The sequence below is a fragment of the Macrosteles quadrilineatus genome, unplaced genomic scaffold (genome assembly GCF_028750875.1).
Source record: "Macrosteles quadrilineatus isolate MER2022 unplaced genomic scaffold, UCM_ALF_1.0 Scaffold_3__2_contigs__length_128488019, whole genome shotgun sequence".
Taxonomy (NCBI): Eukaryota; Metazoa; Arthropoda; class Insecta; order Hemiptera; family Cicadellidae; genus Macrosteles; species Macrosteles quadrilineatus.
Window position 1 is genome coordinate 4,037,558 of NW_026542596.1, and position 18,740 is coordinate 4,056,297.

An 18,740-nucleotide genomic window follows, 5' to 3' on the forward strand; every position below is an offset into this window, starting at 1 on the left:
ACTCCCTGGTGTGGATTAACGTCCGCGCTATTGAGTATGTACTACGACTACCCGCAGTATCCTGAAAATTCGACCAATTCGTTAATTACAAGGCAAGTGGTTCGGATTCCACTATAAACTGCAGGTCTCTTAGTTACCATTGCCTGTATGGGCTATTAATTAACAGCTGTGTCTAAGGAACATGTCGGTCTTAAGGCAATAACAAGAAGATCGCGCCACTCATCCTTCACTCATATTTGGGTTAAATACGCACATACTGGCGCCCCCATCTTACATAATTGATAGTGATTGTTTGATAAATATATTGGGATATTGGAATCCAGAATATTGTCACAGTCACACACAAATATTTGGTGTAAGTTCAAATACCGGGCTTGTAAGATTTGGTGACAATGTTTCGAATCGTGTTAAAGTGGATTTCACTAAATCTAGGAATGTTCTGAAATATCAGAATTTTCAGGAGCACTGACTACCTACTTTATTCTTATTTGAATTAAAATAATAACCACTTATAGTTGTAGTTTTGCACAAGGTATTGTGACTGTGTCACTATGTATATAGTCACTATATAGTCAGTCTAATAAGTTAAGTGGTCTAAAGTCAGTGTGATATGATTAGAAGGTTGGAGAGGCAGGGAATTCCCCCTCCACATACGAAAATCAGCTGATCGCACTAAAGCAGCTGGCTATCTCTCACACACGCACCCTCTCTTCCTCACTCTCTTTCCAAGCCAACCATTGTTGCATACCGGTACACGGGAGTATTCATTATTCGCTTCATGGTGCAAACTAGGCCCAGTTGTATTATCCATTCTCCGAAACGGAGCGAGGATACGGAAAATGAATAATGTAGTTCATTAAATCTACCTCAGATTAAAGAGAGTTAATCTGTGAATCTAACTTTTTTTAAATGTGCACGTCCGCCATAGGACTGGGATGTCAGTAATGCAAGTTAGTCAATGACGAAATATAAGATTTTCATAACACAGTATAAACTTCGCCCTAAAATAAAATGAGCATGTACAAAAATATGGTTGCATAAAGGCCAACCCCCAAACTTTCTCGTACCAGCAGCTGGAAACTAGAGATTCTAATGAAAAGCTATGTAGGCTACATGGGCTACATAAATGTGAGATCATCCTGTTCGTGAAATATTTTGACATAATTATTAATATTGTCTATGCCTCCTAGTGCTATGAAACAAACATGAAAAAAATTATTCAAATTGTTAAAAAAAATTAAATTACCTATGAAAAAAGCACACCAGGCACACATTTATTAATGCGGTTTAAACAACAGAACACGTAACAGCTTTTAACCATGGTGCACAAACAGCTCGCTCAACAATTTGTAAATTTAAACGGCGAAGCTAATCAAAATATTGTACGGTACTGAACTGTAACTGAACTAGTGAACTCGCAGACAGAAAACATTGGCAACAGTGGCAACGTCGCTAAAGCTGGTTTTCCCCGCCGATGCTGGTCAATAAGAGGAGGGGGCCCCCACCACCGCTCCTACACGGAAATAGTAGTAGTATAGTAGTAGTTCGACCTAGCAAGACTGCAAGAGTCATTGGTCCTTGTTATCACGTTTTCATGGGCTCTCATCCATAGGGGCAAGTTCGCGGCTCGAGAACCCCCTTTGGGACCCTACCAGGGTGACCAGACCATACAGACTGAGAATTCTGGGAAGTTAGCATACATTCATTGAATCAGGAACTATGAGGGAATTTTTAACTCGTCATGGGATTTAAGTCTGCAGTAACGGTGAATTTGCGTTCGTCACCCGTGGACACGGCAAAATCGTAACACCTTCCAAGGTTAAAATCAAACCTCTACTTATTTACATAAGTAAATACATTTACATAAGAGCAAAAAGCTTATTTTACATAAACATGGCTGAAACGGTGACAAATTCTTTGATTGAACATAAATTATTTCTTTCAGTATACTCCTCACTCATACAGCTGCTCCTACAAAATGACTAGCCAAAACTCACCATTTTCTTCCTACTTCTTCCGTTCCTCCTAAAGTTGAACACGGACGGCACTGCGTCATCCTTTAGCAAGCGATAACTCGCGTTAGGTCGTATTTGAAAATCACTGTACACGAAATGATCACTGCATACTCTACTGTTCCTCATAGGTTTGAAGTCTTGTCGCCTAAGGGCTGCAATCCACTTCTCACACAATTCAGGGTTCCGATGAGGGAAACTGAAAAATAATTTATTATTGGGCACTTATAAACAGTAAATTATCTATGCCAAATCATTTTATCACTTAAAATTGTAAACATAAAAAACAGATAGTCGTCATTTTGAATTGAACAAATACATTGCCATAACTGGAGTTATAGTTTGTTTATTGACCGACTTTTACAACCAAAGTGCAAAAATATTTGGATTTAAAAATGCATTAGGTCTAAATTACAGGAACGCGTCAGACATTGTGCGAGAGGACTCGAAATCAGTGCTCCCATTTGAATGAGTCGCTAGTGTCGTGGAATGTTTCCATAACCTTTAAAAGGCTTAAATTTTGAAATTTCAAAGTGGACCATGTTGAAATTTGTTAAAGATATTCGTTTATAGTCTTAACCTAAGTGCTGATTTTTAAAGACAAGATAAAAATTCCAAATATATTCATTTTTCTACAGGTTTGTTTTGCTTTCTCAATATTTAGATTGTTTGTTATCATGTAAAATGGTTATAAGCCAATTTGTTACTGTTTAAGAAGTAGGAAAAGTATTTTTGTACAGTTAAAAGTTAAGGCTTATGCAGTTTTGTATTGTAAATTCATTGTATATGTGCTGTACCAAGTAATAAATAAAATATGAAAAATATGAAATATCTATAAAATACAGCATAAGCATAACTATTTTTTATGCCATTATAAATTCTCTCTTTAGATTGACAATTCCCCGGATTTGCCTTTTTTAAATAGTCTCCGAAGTTTGGCACGGATATAAGAAGAGAAACTCTATGGTTCATTAACATAAACAAAATGACGTTACAGGCTCGAATAATACTAATAACTGTCACATTATATAATTTAATAACAAAAACGATGATTCGACCGTTTTAGGAAGTTCCATTTAATATTATTAGGCCCAATATGTTTCCTTACGTCATTTGTTTAAACGTTTATGATCCATACTGGTTATGTTCTGGTTCTAATATACGTGCTTATTAGACACCCTGTACGGCCGTATGACTCAGTTTCGAAACGGGAATCTATAGGCGCATAGTAATCCTAGGTACATGATCATCTTTGAATAACATTTTAGCTGATCTTTCCCCATGGTATATTTGTGTTGGGAAGGTAAACAACTAATTTGATAGTGGTAATATAGGAGTCCACTATATCACAGACTATATCATTAAATGTGTTCTGAGACAAGCATAAGCGTTGGTTTTTATCACCATACTATCTCAAATATTGTAGCATATGAAACTGGAACTTGTATTTCAGTAGTAAATAACTGTTAGTTACTTCTATCGTTGATCTGATAAAGAAACGCGCTTTAGTTCATTTTTTCCCAAGAAGAACTGCTGAAAACATTTCTAAATCAATCAACCGGGAATCTTACCAAGACTAAAAAAGGCGGATCCAGAAGGATACTGGGGTGCAATGCCCACTGTGGAGGGAAAAACTAGGTAAATAATTTAAAATGTAAGTGGACAATTTTAAGAAGAAAGCTCTTTAAACAGATTCGTATGTAAAACTTAACTCTTTTAATCCCTGCAACATCTTTCAGGGGCGTCAGTGGGGAACATTCTCAGTTGATTGGAGGGGGCGACTCAACAACACGGGTACTCTACGGGGGGGTAGGTTGGTTCCGCATTTGCTACCTACACTAATCCGTGTACCGTAGGGTGGGTTATAATCTGGTAGGTCAGTTCCGCATTTGACGGCTTCAACAATAGATCTCTTGAAATTGTAAAGATCAGTGAAGCGTACAAAAATGCCAGTCAACCGAAATAATCCATAAAAATAAGCAAGTTCTGAAAGAGTTAAAGTTGAAGTAGCATGTTCCAGTTGTTGCGATTTCTCTAGTTTTTTACCATTGCTGATGCAGACATTTCTTTCACCGATCCCAGCCAGTCAAATTATTATCAATTCAGTATGTACCATTAAACTATGAATAGCCAGCCACCTGTCATGTGAAGCCCCAATCTTAAAACTAAAAAAAAAATACATTACACCAGCTGCTGCTTAATTAAATACGCTTATGTTACAAAATGCTAATAACTCAGTTGGTAAACTAAACCTGTCACAGGAAAAACTTTAAACTTTGTAAGCATCTTATAACAAATTAAAAATATAAAACAAAACTAGCGTACCTGTTGCTCGAAATCGAGCAGTTGTCTAGTACCGGCACTACAGAAGCTATATTAAAACTAGTAGTCATAATTTTCTATGAGTTTAAAAGACCCTATTAAAAGCGTATGCAACTAATGGAAATACATCGCATAGATACGCACAGATACGCATAGATACGCATGGATAATAACAGTTATAATAAACACGTCTTGTAAATATTGTATCATATTTCAGAAGCTGACCATGTTTATTTATATACCTAATTTTATTTATATACATTTAATAAAACATCCAATCAAATGGATATTTTCTGAGTCTGCAGGTTTGCTGTGGCGGAGTTGTTTTACTCATAAGATAAAGTTAAATTTTTAGATTTTATAGTATCACACTATTTAATTAAATGAGATGAATTATCCTAAACCTTGAAAGTAGCCGTCAATTTCCATGTGATTCACCTATTTCTGATAAATAGAAAAAACTAAATATACTTAATCACAAATATCTAAAAACCGTTGGGTTAAGAGAAAGATGATAAATACAAAAAATGTGTATTTTTAGATGGACTACATTTTGTATATTTAGCTTTTTCCTGTATCTCCAATAATAAAGTCACTATAGCGAAAAATACACAAATATGCCGCCATTTTCCAATATGGCGGCCGTAGCACAGCTTCAATTTTAGGGGACTTTTAGTATGTTCAAAAGGAAGGTATACCCAACATCTGTACCAAATTCCCCGGTTGTGCTAATTTTTTTTAGGTTTATGGAATTTTTCTCTTATTTTTACTGCACTATTTATGAAACAGGTGATTTTCTTACATCCTAAACCTAAAATATGTAGAGTTTGTATCATTAATATTCCGAATTTCGAATCGGATACAAGCGTATCCAATCTTTGGATATTTAACTTAAATATGTTCAATATTCATTCTACGTCGGCTTTTAGTGAGGCTAATTACCCTTGTCTAATGGAGTGTAACCCACCATTGTCAATATAAATGCGGAACTAACCTACCTACTTAAGGGGCCCACCAGATTCAAATGCGGAACGAACCTACCCATTTATGGCCCTAGGGTCATTATCTGCGGAACTAACCTACCACCCTCTACGGCCCCATGGCATCATGTAAATGGGGCGGGGGAAAGGCCTCAGGGCAAAAATTATTATTTAACCGGCGTCCTGTTAATCGCCACCAGTGACATTCGCTCCCAGTGACAACCACGGAAATACTAGCAGAGCACCCGTCCTTCGTACGGGGTTGGCATATAAGTATAGAATGCTTATTGCAGTTATACTCAAGCTTTGCGTTTGCAATTGGGAAAGGACACAGTTTGATCAAATTTGGTTCATAAATTTACGGTATGATATAGTATAACACATCTACCATTGCCATAATGTTCTACCATTGCACCTAAACAATAGAAAAAAATAAACTATCAAACATTCGCACAATATCACAAATTATTCATTAAATTAAAAACTCAAACCTAACTGTAAACAATCCTACTTTGACAGTTCTCATTGTGTATCACAGCTTTTTGTTAAATTAGCTGTTGTCATATATGCACAAACAAAATAATAATAGTGCTGCACCCTGTTGGGAAACATTATAACTTTGTAATGCTATTGCATAGTATAGAACCAACTTGTTAAGTTGAAACAGCTGACTAAATAGTTTAATTCCCTTTAAATATGAATACTCATAAGGTTAACATGGGGAACTACAGACCCACTGGGGCGGAGCCCGAAAGGATTTTTGAGATAAGATAAGAATATGCCTAAATGTTATAATAGGGAATGTGAGCTATCATCATGCCAAATTTCAGCCTTATCCGTCCAGTAGTTTATGCGTGATTGAGCAACACACAAACATACACACGCACTCACAAACTTTCAGATTTATAATATTAGTAAGATTTCAGTAAAAATGTAATCAGACAAGTTGAAATTCCCTTAGTCTGCAGGTTTGCTGCGGCGGGGGTATTTATTATTTTACCAGTACTTGAAAAATCTTTGTAATAGGTGATGTTTTTAGCAAGACTTATTATTTTTTTTTTTTTATTTTGAGAGGTTGGTGGCTACATTAATTTTATCCCCCTACCCTTATTTTCTTCGGTGAAAGGGACATTCCGTACTCCCCTTCCATACCAATATGTCTTGTCCGTCGCCCTCCTAGCAAAACACAGATTTCTGGATCCGCCAAACTTTTGTAAATGAAATTACATCTAACATTTTTCAATTTTTTTTTACTTCTCTGTAAAACTAAATTAGAACTAAAAATGAAAATTGAGTACTTACACATGAAACGACGGGCCATCCTTAGTTTGTCGGTTGGTGCAGTTGATGGCGACACACGATATAACCATTTTATCAACTGAATTTAAAAACCGTGTGAACGTTTCTTACGCGCTCTGGTGCGAATTCGTATTTATCGAAACTTTGGCACTTATTGGCAATGGCGAGTGGAGTGCCAAGCTGGTGCCACTACCACGCTACGGAAGGCGGATGCCGTAACCGTAAGTAGAAACCCCCCTCCATTCCACTGAAGCAGTTATACCAACTGCAAAGTGCCGTAAGGTTTGAGGATTTTGTTCTACTCCTCTCTCTCGTACACATAGCGCTGCCGCAGCTGAACAACGGCTGGTGTCTGGTAGGTGTGAGATGTGACGTTGGCAATACGCACGACCTTGGCAGTTCTCTGATATTCCCCCCACCACTTGCTTGATGCTCTTTGTTATCAGACAAAGTTGTATGGATTGGGAATTTTAGATCATGATATGATTTTAGAACACTTTTAGTTCTTAAAGTATTAGAGTTCTAAAGTCAACATTTTTTTTAAATAAAGTAATAAGTCGAACGTGGTTTTGTATTATTCGTTTAGTTGTATAAAGATACAGCGACTACAGTTGTTTCGTGCTGCCGACGGAGGGATGATGGAACACAATATAATCAGGTCACGGAGGAGCTTGTCAGAAGTTTTGGACTGTCCAAATAACACAGACACATGACATAACACGAAAAACACACGAAACGAAAGCTTTAAAACTTATAAATAACACTACACGTGCTGCAGTGGTGGCAGAGGACCCCATTGGGAACAAGTCGCTCTGATTGATTATGTATATAGTTAGACATTTTCACGTTGTAGCCGGTACTGGTGATAGAATAAGAACGTAGTTGGATTGAGTGTCTGCCGATGTCTAATCCATTAACTTTTAAAACCAAGTTTAACTGAGTGGTCACAACTATAGCACTTTTGTGTAATACTAAAAAACTAAAGCATCTATGATATAAAACCATCAGGAATGTCAATCCACTCAAACCTAGGAATGAAACATATTTTTTTATAAAGGAGCTCACTTTAAAAGGACTCAATGAACCATCGATTTGAATATAGAATGGGCTACAAGCTGGTCCATGTGTTAAAATGTATTTTTTGGTATCTGAAAGTCAATGCCACACCAAAAATGTACAACCAAACCGTACACAAACAACAAAAATATAAATACGTGAAGCCTATATCGTCCTAGCAATACAGTAACATGAACTCCTACAATATATCTAAGGCAACCCACTAACCGTCCGATGCTGCGGAGGCTGCATCTGTTTGTAAGGCGGCAATGCAGAGGCGCTGCTAGCCCAAGATGTAAAGTACTTTTACTGTACTCCATACAGCTTGCTGCCAGCCAAAGTGTAACGAAGGGCAACACGAAAATGATTAAATCTGTTTGACACGAAACAAAAATGGGATAAGGTTGGATGGAGGAAATATACGAGTACGACGCGAAAACATTTTCCGTCAAAACAAACGTTTCGATGACAAGCGTAATCCATGCATAATCTGAAGACTATGTGGTATCTGCCATTGTAAAAAACAAGTTTGGTCAGACATCCTCAAGTAGGAACTTCGCAGATTTGATGAAAGAAAACGCTTTTCTATTTTCGAAGCAAACGATTAGTCGAGCAGTCAATATATTTTTTCAGTATACAGTATCATGTAGCGTATTAACAATATAGATTTTCACCATAACGCCCTTAAACTAACATAAAAAACCTGTTTGAAAAATGAATAGTATGAATTAATTAAATGGATATTTGGCCAGCCGCTAACTTCATCCCGTATTTAATATGAACATGAATGTAGGTTTTGGCTATTATTTTCAAAATACAATTAGCGTCCATCATAGCACAAAATGATTAGCAGTTATTACATATAAATGACATACAGTACTCACCACATAAGGGATTCTTGGCAGGGTGGGTTGGCCAGGTGCGCAGTAGGGTAGCGGCGTCGCGTCGTGTGTTTTGCGGTTGCGCAGATCGTTCATGAAGGCGTGTGGCGGAAAGTGACGAGCGCAAACATACCTCGTGCGCAGCTTCTCTACCGGCAACTTCAGCAGGTCTGGCCTGTTCATCAGCAGCGCCCAGTCTCGACATCTGGAAATTAACAAGACAAACTAAACCAGCCAGTAATTCTTTGATTGACATTTCTATACTTTCAGCCTTGGAGATTCCTCCGACAACAAACTCAACTATTTTGGGCATGTTTTTATTTCTCATGTTTTTTTTTTAGATTTTATTCTTACAGCGCCGATACAACAGGTTGCGTATTTCAACGTGGTGCGAGTGGAGGTTGAGTGTTATGAATAAGGTTGTAGCTTTGTTAATAGGTTGACTAGCTCCTTAGACGGAACTCTTTTATTAAAAGCCCAATACAGTAGTCAAAACAGAAGTGTCAAGTATCAAACGATCAATAAGCTCTAATTTTCCCTGGATCGAATTGGCGACCTTTTTATTACAAGACGATATATTTTTCTTATTGTATGAACTTTAAATTAGAATCACCAAACTCTGCAAGTGTCGTACTTTGTCGTTTTGGGTTCTGTCTACATACAGTATAGTGTAGCAGCCTCTATTTGAAAACAGAAAGCATTCATCAGAATCTTTCCTGTCCGTGTCCTTTCCTATGTAGTGTAAGTGCCTTACATTTCAATGGGAGAACCACTTGTAAGTCAGAGGGCCCCAGATCCACCCCTCATTAGAGCTGGGGCCCTATGACCCTCCTGCCAATGGGTACAGAAAGCTGACAGGTCAACCGAGCACCACTTCGAAATATAGCATTATCGTATATCAGGACTTCCTAAGACCCGAACAAAACTGCCGTCACAGCTAAGGGGTGTTTAAATCACGCCCACTAACTTTTGAGTTACACAACACGAGTTGAATAAATTAATTTTACGGGCTGTGCATCTACAGTTTTCTGAAACCTTATCTATTGTTATTGCCAATCAAGATTTGTCTATTTTTATTAAACTTCTATATCTAGACTCTAGAGAGAGGGGGTTAAAATTCCACCCGAGAACAAACTTAAAAACGCTCAGGTTACGTCATAGTGACGCCAGTTTTGCTCATTTACAATTCCGGCGATCAAAAATTACTATAATTTTATAGGAAAATCCTCATTTAAATAAAGAATACAAATTTCAAAAAAGAAAACTATAGAAGTAGGTGAAAATAATTAGATCTAGATGGAAAAAACACAGTCGAAGAATAGGTCTGTTATGCGATTGTTGCGCTTTAAAACATCTACACTCACAAACCTCACTCCGAAAATGACTTTTTTGCCACACTATACAATTAGCACCACTTCTTTATGTACTCTTTCGGATCAAAAAATCGTTGTTTACATAGAGCGACCAGGGACCGTTGATTAAGCTTAAGCACAGAAAACATACTACTGTACTACTATTACCGTAACCGTAGTATGTTTTCTGTGGCTTAAATACGGTACATTTACCGGCCAGTAGCAATATGCTACAACAATGCTATGCTGTTGAAGAAGCTACCTCTCGTTGTGATTATCTACTGATGAACTTATATTAGAAGATGCATTACAAGAGAGAATATTAAGAATTTCTACTTGAAATAATAGTGAAGTGAGAATATGCATAGACCCTCTTTCACTCGTTTTTTTTAATATTACTTTTCGCTACACTACAAACGCTAATTATGTTCTTAATTAAAACAGACTTTGGATATTTTTTGTTTGTTTGTCAACTGTTTCAATTTTCAAAAACAAAAACCGTACAACTAAAGTAAATATTTAAATTGAAGGCTTGAACTAAAAATGCTATAACTTTTGTAATGACAAAGAAATATCTAACGTTTGTTTTAATAATGAAAATAATAAGTCTTTGTAGTGTAGCGAAAAGTAACGTTTAAAACACGATTGAAAGTGGATCATTACATATTCTCAACCATACTCAAATAAGTAATGACTCGATTTCTACTCTTGTTATGAAATATACTATTAAGCAGGGGTTTTTACTATTTGAATAATTATAGTTACTTTTTTCATATTTTTAGTTGTAAACCCAAACCACCTTGTTTTTACATATATTTTTTGTAACCTGTATATTGAAAAATAATAAACCTTTTTAATGTTTGAACATATTCTGGAACATCATTTGTCTTCCCATTTATGTAAGCCTATAAACATAAAGTATACTCATGAAAAAGACAAACTAAACATAGGCAGATTATTATTTATTATTATTATTTTTTTTTTTGTAAGAAGTAATTGGTATTGTTTCATTGAAGCAACATTGTCTATTGTTTATTTTAATTTTAGTTCTATAATTGACATGACCAATGCAAATTTTGTATTTGTTATTTTGGTTCAATAAACGAGTTATGAGTTATGAGTTAATTTCTATTTCATCACTTTAAAAAAACTTATCACTTTAAAAGACATAATTTCAACTTAATTTTATTATACCTACGGCTTACTGCAGTAAGAATGAATCATACCAATGACAAAAACAGAAATTAATATTTAAATCAGCATTATTACTCAAGTTTTTATTTCATGGAAAATGAGCAAAAAATCCAAAGGAGAGTTGCCAGATTCAAATTTAAATGCCTCCATGTTTTATATCCTTTATGCAGTTATTTATTTTTTCACGATGTTCTATGCTTTCGTTTATAAACTCCGCAAAACTCTAAATTCCCAATGTCGATTTGTTTAAATCAAATCAAAATAATATACAGTAAACTGTGTGTGTTTTGCACGAAACCCAAATATACCCATATTTGTCGAAATTACAATCATGCAACAATATAATTTTTGGCCCAACAACTGTATAACTAATGGTTATGTTTGTCTATAGGCTTATTTGAATGTATTTATTTGATGTAGGCCTACATACAAAAACTGTAAACGATTGATCTTTTGACTTTACCAATGATTGGAACAATACCAGTTAACAATAAACCAGTTCCAGTGCAGGCCTTAAACACAAAGTGTGCTTTGTCTGAAAATATCGAATTCCCAAAATGACATTGCTATCTCTTGTGATGCACACTTTTGAGATAACAGACGTGCCGAGTTCTTGACACAGTACATTCAACACTATTGATGTAGTATAGAAAATCCTCATCTACTGAGTCAGCAACACATAGCACTATCGTGAATTCGCTGACAGTGGCAGGACCGCACGAGAAAATGACACTGATGCTCTATATAATTCCTACCATTTCTTAATTCCGTGATTTATCAGCCAAACTCCGTGATACAGCAATTTTGGAGCTGGAAGTTCCTAAAATAACCAGAAACTGCCTAATTAACGGTAAAACTTCTGCAGTAACTATTTAGAAATCCTAGATAATCTTGCTTATAGGCCTATACCATTGACTATATATACATACAGGTAGGTACTGTAGGTATATACAGGGTGTCCATAAAAAACGTTTCAGGACTTCGGGAAATGAATCCCCATACTAAAAGGAATAAAACCGTTTATGGGAAGGTATGTCCGAAAATGCATATTTACCCAGATATCCGCCATTTTGTTTTTTATACAAAAATATTTTTATCTGTGAAGTTTTTTATTCGATGATTATGAAATTTGGTAAGCATGTTAACATACACAATACCTATAATAGAAAAAATAACAAAGTTGATCCGATTGTAAAGTTGAAAATGGCAGTTAATTCTATGAAATAATGTCAAGAATACATTTTTTTGCATTTTTAATTTCGTATCAAACAATACCAAGATAAAAAAGATCGGACAAAAGATAACTGAAATATAACGTTTTATGTGTAAAAATAAGGCAAAAATTAAGGGTTCCCCGAGGCCAACTAACTTTGCCTTATTTAAAAAAAAAAAAACTTAATATTTCAGTTATCTTTGGTCCGATCTTTTTGATCTTGGTATTGTTTGATAGGAAATTAAAAATGCTAAAAAAAGTATTCTAGACATTTTTTATAGAACTAGCCGTTTTTGAGTTACAGTATTTAAGTTTAAAAAAACGGCATTTACAAAAAAAAACATTTTGAAATTTACAATCGGCTCAACTTTGTTATTTTTTCTATTATAGGTATTGTGTATGTTAACATGTTTACCAAATATCATAATCATCGAAAAAAAACTTCACAGATAAAAATATTTTTGTATAAAAAATGGCGGATATCTGGGTAAATATGCATTTTCGGACATACCTTCCCATAAACTGTTTTCTTCCTTTTAGTATGGGGATTCATTTCCCAAAGTCCTGACGTTTTTTATGGACACCCTGTATGTATAGTCAATGCTTATAACTAGTGAGTCAATCAATTTGTGGAATAGTGTCAACGATGGTTTAGAATGTTTTTAACACAGTTTCCGTTTGGGATGGACTAGACAAAACAAAAAGTTAAATATGTTTTTAGCGAATTTCCCATAGAGGCAAGTAGCTATAACCGTGGTGGCATGATAAGGCGTGGGCTCGGGACCAATGTACTTTTTCATTTCGATGTCTCTAGAGGTCAAAAACACTAGTCGTTAAAATATATATATATTATACGTCGGTAAACGCGATAACTTATATTTTTTTCCACATTTTGATGAAATTTGGCTTAAAGGTGTAAGACGGGATAAAGAGGAATGGGGAAATGAGGGACCAGCATGATCGGACTATGGGAACGGGGGTTTAGATGGGGGTTTTATGGGGTAAAAATTGAGTTTTCTCATTTTGACCCCCAAACATAACATTTCCCAACTTTTCTTTAAACCATTTTGAAGAGCTTAAAAACAAATAGTTCAGTATAATGAAGTGTGTTTTTTTATGGGTTTCGGTTAAGGAGAATATTCAACAAGTTTTAAATTCAAAATTTCCATGATATTCCTTATATTATGTAGTAGAGAATAAGTTAAACTGTTGTAGTCTGGTTGTTTATGGATGTATTTTGATCAAACCTGTCAAATCTATTTTTTTAATACCAAGCTTTACTTATTAATCCTAAATAATGTTATTTAAATAGACCTATAATTGAAAATTCAATCAGGTAAATGGACATTCGCTTAGTCTGCAGGTTTGCTGCGGTGGGGGTATTTTTAATACGAAGCTGTCATTTACTGGTGCACGATAGGTCGTTTAGATTCTGAACGTACAGTTTGAAATTTAGCATTTTATTAACGTAATCTTGAACGAAGATAAAGAACTAATTTGTTTTAGTATAAGTAGGCCTACCTAACTAAACTCGTTGATTTTAAAGAACGCTATTTAAAATGGTATTCAAACCTATTTCAAAACTACCTACCAATAAATACGCTACAAAACAACACTAAGACATTCAAAACATGCTATCCTAATGTTTAACTATCATGAAAGCTAAACAACCTCAACCACGTGTTTCACAACCACCGCTACAACTCGAATTAAATTTTACCTTTTCTCACTTTTCGCAGGAAACCGGAAGAATGATAGATGTCTGTCGACCTGAGACCAGCGACCGCAGCCGAAATATTCGCACTTATTTCCGTACTTGACCATGACAAGCTACCGTCTGCTTGTGTATTGACTCGACTCAGGCGCCTGACGGGGTGGTCGATGGTGGCGCTTCTACCAGCCGAGTGGCAGAGTGACGAACTAAACCACCCCTCGCCTTTGTATTGACGTGCTAGAGAGAGGCAGGGTGAGTGGGTGAGCGAGTTAGAGAAGGGGACGAAGGGTCTTTTGTCCAAAAATTGGACCTTGAACGCTTTTGTTTAGGCTCATAGCCTCAGGTTCGCAAGAGCTTCGAACAAAGGTGATTGACCTGAAACAGTTACGATCTGTTTACCTTTTTCTTGAATATCGTTGTTGGATAACTTATCGTATTTCCTTATCGTATGACAAAGTTCCGCTTGGTTAATATTTGTTTTTTATAATTTTCATTCATCAGGATAGTTAGTTTTACCAAATGACTCGAATATGTGTGACCGACATATTATCACGGCTAACCTTAATAACCCACTGAAATTGTTGGGAGTATGTACTAACACTTTTTAAAATTAATCTATTTTCCAGTTTGAGTACGTCATAATTTTCCTTTAGCGAACTTGTTTTGTGAACACATTTTGAAATCATTACCTTTTTTCATCAGTCTAAAATCCAATGTGTGTATGTTTATTTGTATGTATGTTTTTTTGTTTGTCCTTTATGGACTCCGAAACCGCTCGACAGATTGTAATGAAACTTTCAGGCATTATTAAGCATTATTCAAGGATGGTTTGTGTGAAGTTTGGTGCAGATCCGTCAAAAGGGCTCCACCCCAGTGGCTCTGGAGTTTCCCATGTTAACCTTATGAGTACTCATATTTAAATGGAATCAAAGAATCTTAACAGCTGCTGGTTCAACTAAACAATTTGATTCTGTAGGTAATGTTTATGAATAGTTAATTTTGTTTTAGTTAAGATCGGTTTATCAAATCATAAGAAATCGACCACTCGTTGACATACCGGTATTGTTTAAAATGTAGTTTTTATCACGTAAAGCACACATATTTAAAACGATGGTTGGATAACTGTGTCGGGACGTATATCTTGTACATGCATGTTTAATACAAATGGTTTGTTGCTGTATTAGGTATTCCAAAATTTTGATGGCTAACCCAAGAATCTGAATCTTAATTGTAAGCACCGACAAGTGAGTCAGAAATCATTTTTAGAAAATGTAATAGACAAAGTCAAATTGTTGTTTTTAACAAAAGGAAAAAGCCTAAGCCAAAGTTAATGTTTAAACCTCTTGTGTGACCTAAAGCTATCATCAAATAAATTTATAAAGCTTTTGTAAGTGTTCTTTTGCGTGTTATGTATTTAAAACACCTGTAAACTTGAGTCAGAAACAGAAATTTCTCAAGCGAAATTATAAAAATAGCCCCGCCTCAGCAAATCTGCAGACTAAGCGAAATTCTATTTGCGGAATTGATTAAATTTGCCGAGTTGGGAGTTTTATCAAAATATTTCCACAAACAAGCAAACTTCAACATCAGTTTTAAAAATCTTTGTACAACTAAATCTAGAGCTCTACTGGACCGATTTTATTAATTATTGGGTCGTTAGAAAGCTTAATTCGTGTAGATTTGCAAATAATAATGACATTTTGGTTTTGTTATGATTTATGGCAAAAAATTAAAAAAACAAGTTTTCCATAAGAAATACATTGAAAATGGTGTTTTTCACACTTTTTATTTTGATGCGACTTTTGGCTTCTTATTTTGAATATTTCCAAGCAGTGGTGGTGCCAATTTGTAGGAAATTATATATTCTTTCAGAATATCACCTTCCACTTTGGTCGATTTCCTCACCATTTAACCTCAGTAACCTAAGTAACCTCTGAATTTATAGTAATGAGAAAATACTGTAGGGATATTTTTGCTTTGTACGACTAAATCTAGACTTCTACTGGACCGATTTTGTTAATATTAATGGGTCATTGGAAAGTCTAATTCATGTAGATTTGCAAATAATTATGAAAGTATGATTTTATTAAGTATTTGTGAAAAAGTAAAAATAACAAAAATACATTAAAACTGCTTTTTCAAGTTTCTGTTTTCAAGTTTCAGCTTTTGGCTGCCTTTATTAAGCATTTTCAAGAAATGCATACTAGAGACCGTTGTATTTAACCACAACGGGCTCTGTTGCTAGTTTTACAATATTCTCCATAAGTGTTATAAAATATTTGTTCTTTATCAGAATTAAATCAGTTCTTTATTAGATAATATTTTGTAAAAGTTCTTTATTTCACACGAGTTCTAACATTTGGTTTGTTTGGTTAGGTTATGACAGTTAAATTAATTTAAATTTAACCTACAAACGACACGTTTTGACAGCGACAGTGATATAGATAACAATTTCCCACGAACAGTTCGGCTATGCAATTCTATGATGCGTTCTGCATGACGCGGAGGTGGGCGGTGGTGGTCTGTCGGTACGAATTTCTCCTTAGCCGAAAAACCGGTGCGATAGGCTGAATTTTTATTTCAGGATTAGTGTTGCCTTCAGTATTTATTTGAGGCTTCTGATTGGCTGAGGGAACATCATTACCACGACGATACGATTGACGCTAACGGCATCGGTGGTGTAGTGGATAGAGTTCTGGGCTGATGAGTTCAACAGTGTTGAACCGTAGGACCCGGGTTCGAATCCCACCCGTAACATTATTTTTTTGTATTGGATTTTTTTCATTATCAACAAGTTTGGTTGGTTTGGTTAGGTTATGACGGTTTAATTTTATAATTAAAACATTATGAAATTGAATTTGACCCATTTATAGTTTTATTTTATGAACAGAAATATTTTTTCGGTTAAACCTTCATTTGATTTTTCATTAGGCCAGGCGCACACAGGCGATTTTGAGTCGCGCAACAGTTGCCCGACTAAAATGTTCAACATTGTTTTAAATTGGAGTGCGCACACGAAGGAAACAGTCTGGGGACAGTCGCGCAACTGTTGCAACCGATGTTCCCGGACCCAATTTGCCAGCGACTGCTCTGCGACTGAATTGTTGCGGGACTGTCGCTCCAGGTTTGGTATCCATTGAAACAAGTGTAGATGCGCACACATGCAACTAAATAGTTGCTGTGTCGCTCAGTCTCACCCCAGGAATTCAACTACTCGTGGCCAGAACTGTCACTAGTGTTTGCTCTCTTGTTGTGTGAAGATTTTAGAAAATTGCAAGTATGAGTGTGCGTGGTGAGGATGTCGAACAATTAGTTGATGAAGTTGAGAAGAGGCCGACTATATTTAAAGTCATTGACTCTGTCCTTTCACAAGTCGCTCACTATATATATGGGATGAACCCAGTATCTTCTCTTTTTCTTTCGCGCGCGAAACTTCAGCAACAAAGCACATACTACGGCTGTATCATTGAAATCCATTCGGAACGCTGTAACGAATGTATTTCCAACACGTCTCAAGACTAGATCCGCGACTAAAAAGTTGCCTGTGTGCGCACTCCAGCTCAACTGTCGCTAGACTTCAGAGTCTCCGAGAGAGTTGCGAAACAGTCCCCCGATTAGTCGGGCAACTGTTGCGCAACTCAAAATCGCCTGTGTGCGCCTGGCCTTATTAGCAAGTCTGGTTAGTTTGGTTAGGTTATGATAGTTTAATTTTATAATAAAAAATTATAAAATACAAAACTATTTTTTCGGTTAATAAACCTTCATTAGATTTTTTCATTGTCAGCACGTTTGGTTGGTTTGGTTAGGTTAAGACGGTTTAATCTATCTAATATATAAAATTCTCGTGTCACAGTGTTTGTCTGCAAACTCCTCCGGAACGACTTCACCGATCGTTATGAAATTTGGTGTGTAAATTCTGTAGGTATGCGAATCGGACGTAAACTATTTCCCGTTTCGAAATTCTTAAAAGGGCTCCGCCCTAGTGGCTCTGGAGTTTCCCATGTTAACCTTATGAGAAATGGAATTAATGAATCTTAACAGCTGTTTCAATTAAACAAGTTGGTTCTGTTCTATGATGTTCAATAGCATTAAAGTTACAAGGATTACCAACAGGGTGCAGCACTATTATGTCTTTTACATTTATGACAACAGCTAATTTGCAACCAAAAGGTGAGTGAGCGTAGCGAACGAACTTCAACCTGGAGGCGAGTGAGCGTAGCGAACGAGCTAACCTGAAGGAAAGTGAGCGCAGCGAATGAGCTCCAACCTAAAGGTGAGTGAGCGTAGCGAACGAGCTCCAACCCAAAGGTGAGTGAGCGTAGCGAACGAACTTCAACCAGGACGTGATTGAGCGATGCGAACGAGATCATCTTGAAAATTAAACGTAACGGTACTTTCTTTCCATCGGTCTGTCTTAGGGGAAACCTTTAACTTAGGCGATACGAAGTTCGCCGGGTCAGCTAGTTTCATAATAAAAAAATATAAAATTGAATTTGAGGCATTTATAATTTTATTCTATGAACAAAAATAATTTTTCAATTACTAAATCTTCGTTACAGTCAATCAGAAGCCTCTAAATGACACTGTTGGCAAAATTAATCCTGAAAAACAAATTGTGCATCCGATAGCTCAGCTGTTCACTCGCTCAGCTGGCATTAGCTCATTAGCTGTCTTCTCTTCTACTCTTCACGACGGTGAAAATGAAAAGAAAAAGAGA

At 36.0% G+C, this 18,740-nt stretch overlaps 1 protein-coding gene across 2 annotated transcripts in view; it reads right to left on the reverse strand.

Annotated features, from left to right (window-relative positions):
• Window positions 1–14,139, reverse strand: part of LOC128991020 (uncharacterized) — a 36,014-nt gene extending 21,875 nt beyond the window's left edge. The window contains exons 1-2 of one of the 2 annotated variants that reach the window (XM_054413728.1): window positions 14,030–14,139; window positions 8,554–8,755 (exon numbers count right to left, since the gene is read on the reverse strand). In XM_054413728.1, the coding sequence (XP_054269703.1) occupies window positions 8,554–8,755; window positions 14,030–14,133 (306 nt within the window). In that variant the 5' untranslated portion in view covers window positions 14,134–14,139. Of the gene's footprint in view, window positions 1–1,997; window positions 2,212–6,616; window positions 6,767–8,553; window positions 8,756–14,029 lie in introns of those variants that run through there. The other variant, XM_054413729.1, reaches the window with a different exon arrangement.
• Between the last annotated feature and the right edge of the window lie 4,601 nt (window positions 14,140–18,740).